This window comes from Festucalex cinctus, chromosome 13, assembly GCF_051991245.1.
Source record: "Festucalex cinctus isolate MCC-2025b chromosome 13, RoL_Fcin_1.0, whole genome shotgun sequence".
Taxonomy (NCBI): Eukaryota; Metazoa; Chordata; class Actinopteri; order Syngnathiformes; family Syngnathidae; genus Festucalex; species Festucalex cinctus.
Window position 1 is genome coordinate 15,345,162 of NC_135423.1, and position 11,969 is coordinate 15,357,130.

Below are 11,969 nucleotides of genomic sequence, written 5' to 3' on the forward strand. Positions count from 1 at the left end.
GTGTTTATCTGACAGAGATCGTCCGGGCCATGACCTATGTGATCAACCAAGGCATGGCAATGTACTGGGGAACGTCTCGGTGGACGGCCATGGAGATCATGGTAAGCATAATAATAAATAAATAAATAATGATAATTTTGGAACTCAATGGAATATTGATTTGCTGACCTTAATTAACTGAGTGCTTGATTGCCACCATTTGATTAAATCTCTCTCATCTAAATCTCATCTTTTTAAGTTTGTCCCATCAGTGTCTGCCCTCCTTCAGTTCTTTTCCCTTTTCCTATTTTTTGTAGTGACAAAGAAGCAGACTAATGAATCCATCTGGCCAATTCTTGGTCCGTCTTTGTTCTCGCAGGAGGCGTACTCAGTGGCAAGACAGTTTAATCTGATCCCTCCGGTGTGTGAGCAGGCGGAGTACCATCTCTTCCAGAGGGAGAAAGTGGAAGTGCAACTGCCTGAACTTTATCACAAGATAGGCAAGGAGTCTTTGCTGTCATATCTTCGACTTTGCACAGTTTTTTTTTCTGTTGACGCGTGTCGCCCGGTTGCAGGAGTTGGAGCGATGACGTGGTCACCGCTGGCATGCGGCATCATCACAGGGAAATATGAGAATGGCATTCCTGAATCTTCCAGGGCTTCCATGAAGGTATGCGCACTATTTGGATTTTTGAAGGGGTTTTCTCAAGGGCTTCCTCTCACATTCCAAAATATTAACTTAACTCATTCACTCCCAGCAATTTTTCAAGTGTTTTCCTGGATTTTGACTGATTTTGCAAGGCCCACAGAATATTGTGTTCTATTGCTCTAAAAACATCAAACCTCCCAAAAGAAAGATTAGAGTCTCTTCTTTCATCAGGAAAAAAAAAAAGTATATTTCTACCTGTTTCCGTTTTGCAGCAATTAGCATTAGAATATATCTAAGTTTAATCATTATTCACAAATCTGCTTAGAGCTGTGAGGAAATCAGCTTGTTTTAACGTGGCCCTGGTTGATCTCTTATACTCTGCTGCCACCTGATGGCCGTTTTTGTAGTTAATACAATTGCTTCAACCGTTCTCTGCAGTAGAGAGGCTGCATCAAAGCCTTCTCTATGCACTTGCATTAAAAAAAAAAAACAAAAAAAAACGTATAAATACATCTTTGGGACACTTAAAACATTTACAGTAGAACATATTACGTCTTTGGGAGCTAATGAGTTAATTGAAGACTTTAAATTAGTCGTCTGGTGTACTTGTGGTATGCTGCATACTCCAATAAATTTAACATACCCAATAATGAGTTCACATTTAAAACCCGTCTTTTCACTTTCACGCTTTCTCATTGTTGTAGTCGTATCAGTGGCTTAAAGAAAAAATAGTGAGCGAAGACGGACGAAAGCAGCAAGCTAAGCTGAAAGAGCTCAACCACATTGCAGAGAAGCTGGGCTGCACGTTACCTCAACTGGCTGTGGGTAAGACAAGACTTCAAGCCTGTTGGCTGCACTCATGCTTGCCAACTTGACTGTACTAAAGGCTCCAAGCAGAACCAGAACAGCACATGCAAATATACTCCTGTGGATACAGTCAAAAAGATCAAGTGTTACCTTGAATTGCAAACTAACTACCTGACTTTTTTTTATTATTATTATTTTTTTTTTATTTTTTTTTTAAGAGATGAGCTGTCTGTCATTTGGACTCCCCCCTTTTACTTCTGAGCGAATATTTGAGATTCGAACACTAGATGATGGTAGTGAACTCAAACACACTTCACTACACTTCTGGGCAACTTCACTTATTTAGCCCATTATAGCAATAAAAAGTTAATATTTTGTCTATAATTAATTTGATACTTTCATTATTTTTCACGTACAATTAGTAGCTTTAAAAACACATTTGGCAACTTGCTGTCGACTGAAAATGACATCACAAGGGCTCAGTTAACCAATCACAACTCACCTGTTTTCTAGGTTTGGACATGTGACATTCACAAGCTGAGCTGTGATTGGTTACCTGAGCCCTTGTGATGTCATTTTCAGTCGACAGCAAGTTGCAAAAAGTGTTTCTAAAGGTACTAATTGTACATTAAAAATAATGAAAATATAAAATTTATTATAGGCAAAATATTCATGTTTGACTGCCAAAAATGGCTAAATAAGTAAAGTATCCCTTTAAGCAGTAGTTTGGCATATATTAAACGATTATCCAAAAAAAAAAAAAAGAGGTCAAGTGATTACCACTCACAGTTGAAGTTTATTGTCAAAATAAACATAAAGCAAAGAGAATTACACATTGTATATTTACTTTGTAAACAAGCCACATAGCTTTGCCTGATACGTTAGCTTATACAAAATCCTAAGCACCAGACACGTAATTAGCCTCTGTAGTGCATTGCTATACATCTCTAACAAAGGCTATTTATACAAACTGTGCAGCAACACATGGAGATCGATCATATAAAAATAGCCACGGTCATATATTCTTTATCCTCTGTGGAAAAATGACAAATATCTCCTTCATTTGTACTCAAAATGTGTAAATTATACTGCTTCATGGCGGTCAAGGCGCACACACCAGACGGAGCTGCATGATGAAGTGATGCAAAAATTATACAATTATTTTTTTCCCATTTATTTCTACTATATATTTTCATAAAGTACATTACAATACTGTAAGGATTTTTTTTTTTTATTGGCATTGTATTGGGGGGCTGGAACAGCTTTATAGTGTTACCATTCACTGAGATGCAAGTGCTTTCTTTGACTTATGACTGTGGTCATGGAACAAATTAAACTCGTAAGTCAAGGCACCACAGGCAGGCCATCCTCAAGATACTAATATGTCACCTAAAAAAAAAAAATCAATAACTTCCTTACTTTAGAAAAAAATCTCAAACAAGTACTGTAATTGCATACAAATAGTTAAAAACAAAACAACAACATATACTGTAGTTAAATCAAAAGGCAATCTGTCCAGTTCAAGACAGTTAAAAGTAAATGGGCGCCACCTAGTGGTAAGCAAACACTGTTTCTGCAGCAGCTCACGCTTCCACCTCGTCCTCCTGTGTCTGCAGCATGGTGTTTAAGGAATGAAGGTGTGAGTTCAGTCCTGTTGGGAACATCCAATCCCGAGCAGCTCACAGAGAACCTTGGGGCCATACAGGTGAGAACACGGACACATACATGTTCAAGTTGCATTTACTCGCCTGATTTAAAAAATAAATAAATAAAATAAAATACATGAAAATTGTTCTTTTCAGTTTTTGGACTCGGATGACGACATGGTCAAAATCAAACATTTGAATCAAACTTTATTTCTGTATATTTCTGACATCCTCCCTCCCGGTTTCAATGATCGTACCATCCAGGTCCTTCCCAAGATGACGTCTCACGTGGTGTCTGAAATCGACCACATTCTGGGCAACAGGCCGTACAGTAAGAAGGACTACCGCTCCTAGACCTTGCTTGTCGGACCACCAAGACAGACTAACTTGTCATACCGCCACCACGGACCTGCTGTGGCCTGCCTCAGACTGGAACTGGAACAGTCCCCGCATTGCATGACCTGGTCTGTGTGAGCCGACCTGGAACAGGGGAACTCGATAAGCCTCTCTTTGACGCTTCTAGTTTTGCTTAGTCAGCGTAGCCTGTTAATTTCTAGAGCAGAGGTGGGCAAAACTTTGTGTGCAAGGAATAGGCCTACATTCTTTCTTTCTTTTTTTTTTTAAGCCCGACGTACACAAAGCGACTTTGCCAATCGCGACAGAATTGGACAATCGCACACCAACTCGCTGAAATGGAGAAATTGCGACACCTGGGGGTCTTATCGGAAATGATTATTTTAGGCTCCACCGGTATGCAGTATTGAACTACAAGCAATGACGCTCCATAATTTGCTTTTTAGCCATAAGTACATATGAAATTGAATAGTTTGAGAACCCAACACAGCTGCAGTTGCATTCATCTGTGTCTCAGGTGGACAAATGGGTCTCGTCATTAGTAGATGGTGAAGATACAATGTGAATGTAAAATTGTGTAAAATAAAAGTTTATTTTAATAATAATAATAATAATAATAATAATAATAATAACAATAATACTCAACCACTGCCAGTCCCAAGGTGGCATAAAAAATGGTGTGTCATATTAGTGAGGTCATCTGGCCTAAAAACTGTGCCAAACAAATCATGTGAGTGACTCACTGTGGCAACCGCACTTGAAGACAAAAGTACCAACATAATTAATTTAATTATAGATGAACTAATGTGTGATTCCCATACAAAAATAACGTATATGAATAAAAGATTTTTTTTTGTACATGCATTTGTTATTTACGATAAATTTAAAGCATTACTCAATACATTTTTTATTTTTTTTTTAATGGGAAAACAGCTAAATTAGTGCATGAAATATTACAGGACTCATTCATATAAATGCTCAGTGGTTTGGATTAAAGAAAAACATGGATTGGACAGTACTTGCCATACTTTGCCCACCCCTGCTCTCGAGCGACTTCTCTACGTATATATATAGCAAGTGGCACATCAGGAGCGTTTGAAGAAAAAGTGCCTTGCGTGATAGCAACTTGTATGTACAGCAGGTGAGCAAGGTTTCACTTGACAAAAAAATGGCATTTGACTTATGAAGACTTTTTTGGGGATGGGGGCGGGGGTGTCTACTGTATGTGAGTCAAAGCAATTACCGTACTTTCAACACAACACGGCAGTAAAAGTCAGTGCTGAGTGTCAAGCTTCACTCCTATGTGGCTTTTCCTCTCATTTCTGGCTCTGTTGCAAGTTTCAAAGTGGAACATTCGTGGAACACCTTTGTGCACTTTGACTTTTGTGGAGGAGTGACTTTTTTATTTGAGGGTTACACTTGTATGCTCCCAAATAACTCAAACCTGCTTGGCTCATTTCACATTCATACATTTTAGCAAAAGTCAATATTGCTTAGAATGCAAAACACATACACGCACACATAAACATGAGTGGCAATGTCTCAGGAATTATGGAGACAACAAATGTGCTGAACAAAAAAGTCCCAATTGTTTACTACCTAGCAAGTAGCTTGGGTGCAGAGGCCTATATAAAAAAGGCTATGTAGGTTTAATCTGATAAATAGAAATTAATTGGTGCATGTTTTCTCTGCTGCTTGCAACAAAGCACACAATTAATTAAAACAAGTGCTGCTTAGTTAATTTCCTCCCTCAGGGAAAAGATGTCGCATTTCCGTTGGCCAGATATGGAAAGATGTCGCTCACATGTGGCCAATGAAGGAAGTGAATACAGGTGAAGAAAGCGCTCCTTTCATGCATTTCCCCCATCTTAGTTCTGCATATTATTGAAACCTTGCATTACTGAGTGGATGCAGCAAACACGGCTATTTGCATTATAATTCTTACTGATTTCATGTAAACATGTTCTACTGTAAAAGTATTCCTTCTAGGGTACTGTAGTGGCAATCGGAGCTGTAGTTTTACAAGTTTATTTTCATGTATATTATGTAGAATGTTAGGGTATGCCTCGTAACATATCAACAAAAACATCCAGAAGATTTCAAAATTGTACACTACTGTATATGGTTATTGATATGATGTAAATAGTTATTTTGAAGTTGCAATGTTGAGTCACTCATTCTCAAAGTGTATTCTTAATTTTCAACAATAAAACAGCTCACTGGGGCATTTCATTTATCAGAAGAAATTATTTGTCAAGTTCCAAATGACTCCTTTTGTTAACATATTAGTCTCTAAACCAGTAGTCCTCAAACTGGTGAGTGAACACCCGGGGTTCAAAAAAAATATTTGCACATTACTGTGTATGTCACAATTTTTGGCCAATTGCAATATTTAACCATGTAGCAACCAGGAAATGAAGATGATCCATTCAGAGGATGCGTGACGCTGTGATGTGCAATGGCCATGTCAGTTGCTGCGGAGGGAAACATGTCGTACCCTACGTAAGTACACTGTAAAGATAACTTAAGTGTTTGTGTTAAGGTTTTACCACTCAGCTGTGTGCCTTGATAAGAGCCCCCTCACCACAGGATGAGTTTCATTTTGGTACGTGTGAAGGGGACACAAGTCTGAAGTTCATAAGTTATGATAGCCGGATGGTTATAACGGTTCTAATATCAGTAACAAGTATGACTTCATTTAAAACTGAACTACAAATTTCCATTCTTGTTTAAACTGAAAATCAATCATCGCGAGTTGTGGGTGGGAAACCATTTTGAGTTGAGGCCACATGCCAACCATAAATGTTTTAATTCCCCTGCCTCACGTTTACCTGTACCAGATCCTGAATAAATGTTTTGCCAAAAGGAAGCAGTCTTGTCATTTGTTTTTTTTGTAGTTATACAATAGTTGAGGATTTATGATCAAAACAAGAAATCACCAATGACCAATGAGCAAATATCATGGGGTATTTTCTTTTATTCTTACAAAAGATACACCTAGAGTATGAGCCTCCAGATTTTTGAATGAACTTCATGAATTTCATGAAGTTGAAATGCGACATTGTTCCCCATTCCCAACTTTCGTGAAAAGTTCTCCTCCCAAAAATCCCACCCTTCCTCGTTCCATCATCATAATCGTCATCATCATCTACTTGGATCCGGTGGACAGCAGAGCGATGAGCCCAGAGGAAGCGCCGATTGACAAGATGTAGTTGCTGTGAAAAACGGTGTGTTAAGGCAAAAGCTACCCTGTTTTTTTTTGTTTTTTTTTTCCCCCTCACATTAAGCACTTTCTACTGAATTGCTTGTGCGGGAAGGTAAGAAAGGATACACGGCGGGGTTGAAGTTCTTCAGCAGGAAGAAGGAGGCGATGATGACGAGCACCAGGAAGAGAGTGTTGTTGTAGAAGATGGAGAAGGTGGTGGCCTCGTAGTCGGCGACCTCATTCTTCTTCCACAGGATTCTAGGTGAACAGAAAAAAGCAACTTAAATATTGTGCTAAAGGCCAATAGATGTATTATACTGTTTATTAAAAAAAAGATTGGAGGTCATTCTCAACAGCATGTTTCACCTCTCGTCTTTCTCCTTGCGGGACATCTTGCGATTGTCAGCCTCGGACAGCTTCCTGGTCACCTCTTTGGAAACGGCATCCTCGCGTTTTTGAGCAACTCTGGAAGCAACGGGAAATTAAATTTGACAAGAATTGGTGAGGAGTGGCAGTGAAATACTGTGCCATCAAAACAACCCAAAATAATTGCAACAAAGCACGTTTGAGAACTTTTAATGAGATAATGTATTTTCTAAAATAATCACAAAGTGCCTCATACAATTAAAGAAAACAATACAGTACTACAACGGAATAATGTGTTCCGTCTGTCCATCTTACTTGTGTTTGAGAACAAACTTGACGTTCTTGTAGGCGAAAGCCACCAGGTAGGTGCTAGCCAGCGTCATCACCGTGTATAGGAACGCAGACTGGACCAAGTCCATGTGCCAAATCCTCCAGAACAACCCTACAGAGGCACAGGAACCAAATAAAACATGACAGTATAGTGATTACGTCTCATTGGTTACATTGAGCTTTTATTGCAAAAAGCCTACCTGTAGCAATGCAGTTATGCTAACGTTAGCTGATCACCATTTTGTATCTCATTTGGAGATAATTGAAAATTATATTTATTTAAATTTTAGCATCGAATGCAACGTCCTTTCATGAATTGTTGATGTTTGACAGAGTTGCGGTTAGCAACTAGCAGCGGCTAAGTACTCACAGATGGGGATGGCAGAAACAATGAGAGCATTCGCGTAGAACAGCGCGGTGGACTTCGTCGAGAGGTTTCTGCTGAAGTCCTGGAGGAGAAGGTCTTCCTCTGACTGCTGTTTGTTGTTCACTTTAGGTGCCATAACTGCGAGGAGTGAGTGAGCGTCCTGGTTGACTGCTCGGCTACGGACACAAGAGGACTGACACGTCGCTAGGAGAGCACAAGAGGGACGCGTCAGCATTAATCCGGAAGTACACGGCTTGCTTTCTTCTTCGGATTCTTCACTCAGAAACAAGATACAACGTTCAATTACAATATCGCCCTCCACAGGCAAAACATGAGTACTGCAAATGAACAGCTATAAAGTGTCAAGACAAAAATAGAATCTATCTTGTTAATTAAGTACCTGAAAACGATACTTGAGTAAAAGAATCTTAACAGAAAATAAGAAGTTAGAGCATTTGACTATAAAATTGTAGAATTTAGATTGACAGTATTTATTTATTTTCATTCCATTTTTATTATGGATTCATATTATTTACATTTGTGGTTTCCACTTACAGTCAGTGGCAGTACATACATTGAATTATAAAATATAAGAATTCTGCTACAGCAAAGTTTTATAACAATCAAAAAAGTCAAATAGCCTACTAAGTACAGAGTGAAAATTCTAAATACTGTCAGTACATTAACAAAGTGTTTGTACTCTGTTACATTACAATACTAAAAAATTCCTTGTCTTACAGGTTTATTTCATTCCGTGACCAAGCTCATACGCCATATCAATTTCCCACATTTACATGATTTTAAACTTTAATAATCTGTTCTATCCCCCTCAAAAAACGCAACCATTTGGTGTGTGTTCGTGTGTCATTACTCCGTGATTTCATGGCTTGGAATGGAAATGACCTCCCTCTATAAAGCGGTACCCAACTTTCTATTTTTTGGCTTGAAACAGTGACACAAAATGAAACATTAAAATAGCACAGCAATGTGTTAACATGACACAGCAGATGGTTTGTTTCTCTTCTCGGCAGAAATGTTACTTCACCATGACTCATGCTTATTTTCCTGCTACATCAACTTGTGTTACTGCAACATCAGCATCTTTGGATGTGCACTGCCTACCCATTATTTTTTACTTGGATACAATAAATGCTTTGAGAGCAGAACATAAACCTGATGCTTGCATGACTCAGTTCATTTCATCAGCCAGCCATTCATCAGTTTCTTCCCTCTCTTCTTCCTTTTTAAAACATACTGTAAACTGTACTTGTCTTTATGGAGAAGCGTGCCTTTGCTACTCACATTGCACTAACTATAAGTTCTTAGAAACAAGAAACAGCATGCTGGGTGACATCAAATAGTCTTATAGTCATACTACTGAGTAACAAAGAAAACCTACTAGCTTTTATATCACTTAATTACCCTGCCAAACGCAAGTGTCAGGAGGATGCAACGTATGTATGTATCTTATTGGTCTGTTTCTTTGCTGGTTTGTTTATACGAAGAATGGAGGAAAAATTTGTGTGATCCGCTGACATCCATGACATTTTTACTTTGCCTTCAGTGTTTGGCAGTTGTCAACCAACTAATACTTCCCTCTTGTGGTCGTTTTATGATCAGGGACTAGAAATTAGAAATACGAAGAATAGAAAATTGTCATTAATTTTATGCATTTTTAAGAGAAAATGCTATATAATATATAGATCTCTCTTTAAAATTATCTGTCATTGTTTTTTGTGGTGAGAATGTATCAAAAGTATCGGCGACTACTCAAGACTTGAGTACTCGAACTTACATCGATCTGAGTAAAAGTGGTGTTGAACATCCCTAATACAGTATAAATGGATATAATGGAATAGCCCGTTACTACCCATCTTTGCTAGGTGACACCTTAATGAGATAGTCAGCCATTTTTGCAATTTAATTTCCTCTAGAACGCTTCAAGGTCTGACCTTTTAATCACCAAGTGGGGGATATCCTGCTTTTCAATTTCCCTTACATGCATTACATACATTATTACAATAGCTACTGATCTAAGTGGGAGGTGTCCATTACGATGTGGCTATATTAATTAAGCTGCGTGCAGAATAATATACTCCTATTTTTATTTTTTAAGGAACAAAGTGTTTTGAGCAGTATATTTGCTATGTATATATGTACAGTACTGCTAAAAAAAATCTAAACATTTAAGGGAAACCTTTGTTCCTTTATTTTTTTCATTATTATAATTTTTGCAGTGTATGCAAATAGATTAAATGTTTACATATGTATGACCTCCATTAATAGGTAAATCCAAGTCTTGAATGTCAAAATGACTCACAAACATTCCAAAAACAATTTGCACGAGGTGATCATGCAGCTGCACACGAGTTCTTTCTCGTCCCTATGTCGTCATCCACAGCTTGCCACGGACATGTTTGCTGCTGGAGACCAATTGAAAATAAGCAGACAGATATTTGACCTGCCGCTGCCCCCACATCATAGCTTAGCCCCCCGCTGCGCTGCTCTCTTTCTTAACTCTGTTTGCAGCAAGCTGTGTGCGTGTGAGCGAGCGTGATGCATCCAGGCAGGTTTGCGTGATGTCCCTGTCTTTAAATGGGGGGTGGGGGTGGGCTTAAGGATTAACTGTGCACTTCAGGGGTGCAAGGAGGAGGAAACTAGGAGGAGCAGGACGAGATCCCAAATGGCCTGCCAACACAATGCCAGGTTCACTCACTCTCCCTCATGCTGATTACTTTGGCTTTGGTGATACCGCTGGCACACTGACCAACGCACGCACTCACGCACCCACACATACATGCACAAATGCTAGACACCCTCAGGATGGTGTGCCTGGCAATACTCTGACTGTAGCCTGCAGTGTGTGCATGGCAGATCATGTAAAGTAAAGCCCTTGTCTTCCTTTTCAATGACTTTGTGACACTCGCCGAAAGCTAAGCTGCAGGAGTCCTACTTTACATCTGCATGCCACTACACTATTTGTGTGTGACTGTGTTAGTGTACGTGTGCTGTGTAAACATATAGTGGTGGTGTGATTAGCCTTCTCAGTCCCCATAGTAGTGATGTAAAGAATTTTTGGGGAGTTGATTTCTCCTTTCAGTCCTTATTTTGGATAAGTGATGCAAAAAAAGGAATATAAAGTCAAAGAACAAGCAAAACCCTTACGTAAAGTTCATCCTTGGGCGCTCACTCAACTGTACCAAACTGAACTAGACTAGACCATGATGTCACAAATGAGAGCGGTTCAAACCGTTTTTCCATCTGAAATGTTGGTCAACTTCCAAATTGTACGTCCCTCGTTGCATTAAACCTAAAAGTAATATTTGTTAGCAACTATAGTAAATACAATATACATGCCTCATGTCATTTATTGTCATCCCAGAGATGTGTTGAGTGGACCGCAACGCCTTCCTTCAGAAGCAGAACTAATGAGTGACATGCCAGCACTCATTTAAAATGACATTTGACTCCGAACAAATAATTTGGAAGTACAAGCAAGCAGACAAGTGGTCACATGCTTCCTTTGAAGCAAAATAGCATTTTATGAATGTTTTATCGCTGACATGTGGCATGTGCTCCAAAGTGAAAGGGTTCACAGAGAGAGAGAGAGAGAGAGAGAGAGAGAGAGAGAGAGAGAGAGAGAGAGAGAGAGAGAGAGAGAGAGAGAGAGAGAGAGAGAGAGAGAGAGAGAGAGAGAGAGAGAGAGAGAGCGAGCTCATGGACATGTCTTTTGTTTTTCTTAATTTCCTCCACAAGAATGGGAGCATTCCACAGCGCACAGCTTTCTTCTCCTTATTAAAGCTGCAAAGGCGCTAATGGAGCCCATGACTGTGACTTTCCTCATGAAATGAGACTATAACTAGATCAGAACAAGCAGCACCTAAAATTACTTTATATTGCACAATAACGCTGCACATTTGCACAGCTTTGCACGCTTTTATGTAGAACGCAGTTGTGCAGTCATTTCTCCCAGACGTGTCACAAGGTTTTTTACAGAGTGGGCACAGATGGAAAAGATGCGGAATGTTTGTTGTTTAAGTATATTACATCTGTGTGTGTTTGCATAAAGACTGACATTTTTCAGCTTGACATTTCTGTCACTTCGTAGTGTACCTCATTTGTCTTGTATGTATTTGATGTATGAAATCTGTGAATTGTGTACATGCTTCCAAGGTGTGCGTCTATTTTGGCTTCTTATCACATTCCCAAAACATGCATGTTTGGTTAATATTAAATCAATTATAAATATTGAACCATAAACTATTT

At 39.0% G+C, this 11,969-nt stretch overlaps 2 protein-coding genes across 5 annotated transcripts in view; one reads left to right on the top strand and one right to left on the bottom strand.

Moving 5' to 3' along the window:
• Nucleotides 1-5,681, top strand: part of kcnab1a (potassium voltage-gated channel subfamily A regulatory beta subunit 1a) — a 52,601-nt gene extending 46,920 nt beyond the window's left edge. For 3 of the 4 annotated variants that reach the window (XM_077541300.1, XM_077541301.1, XM_077541302.1), the window contains exons 9-14: nt 16-101; nt 359-479; nt 555-649; nt 1,333-1,453; nt 3,052-3,140; nt 3,346-5,681. In XM_077541300.1, the coding sequence (XP_077397426.1) occupies nt 16-101; nt 359-479; nt 555-649; nt 1,333-1,453; nt 3,052-3,140; nt 3,346-3,435 (602 nt within the window). In that variant the 3' untranslated portion in view covers nt 3,436-5,681. Of the gene's footprint in view, nt 1-15; nt 102-358; nt 480-554; nt 650-1,332; nt 1,454-3,014; nt 3,141-3,345 lie in introns of all 4 variants that reach the window. The other variant, XR_013287921.1, reaches the window with a different exon arrangement.
• Nucleotides 5,682-6,394: 713 nt separating this feature from the next.
• On the bottom strand, nt 6,395-7,939 carry ssr3 (signal sequence receptor, gamma). Its single transcript, XM_077541305.1, has 5 exons — nt 7,707-7,939; nt 7,322-7,448; nt 7,007-7,105; nt 6,767-6,898; nt 6,395-6,650 (listed from the first exon to the last, which is right to left on the bottom strand). The coding sequence occupies exons 1-5, from the start codon at nt 7,936-7,938 to the stop codon at nt 6,584-6,586; spliced, it is 657 nt and encodes a 218-aa protein (XP_077397431.1). The 5' UTR covers nt 7,939; the 3' UTR covers nt 6,395-6,583.
• Between the last annotated feature and the right edge of the window lie 4,030 nt (nt 7,940-11,969).

Excerpts from the sequence above, each read along its gene's own strand:
- ssr3 (XM_077541305.1), bottom strand. The coding sequence starts at position 7,938 with ATGCTGACGCGTCCCTCTTGTGCTCTCCTAGCGACGTGTCAGTCCTCT. Across the intron at positions 7,106-7,321 it reads AAGTTTGTTCTCAAACACAA|AGTTGCTCAAAAACGCGAGG; the intron begins GTAAGATGGACA and ends CGTTGCTTCCAG. Across the intron at positions 6,899-7,006 it reads CGCAAGGAGAAAGACGAGAG|AATCCTGTGGAAGAAGAATG; the intron begins GTGAAACATGCT and ends CTGTTCACCTAG.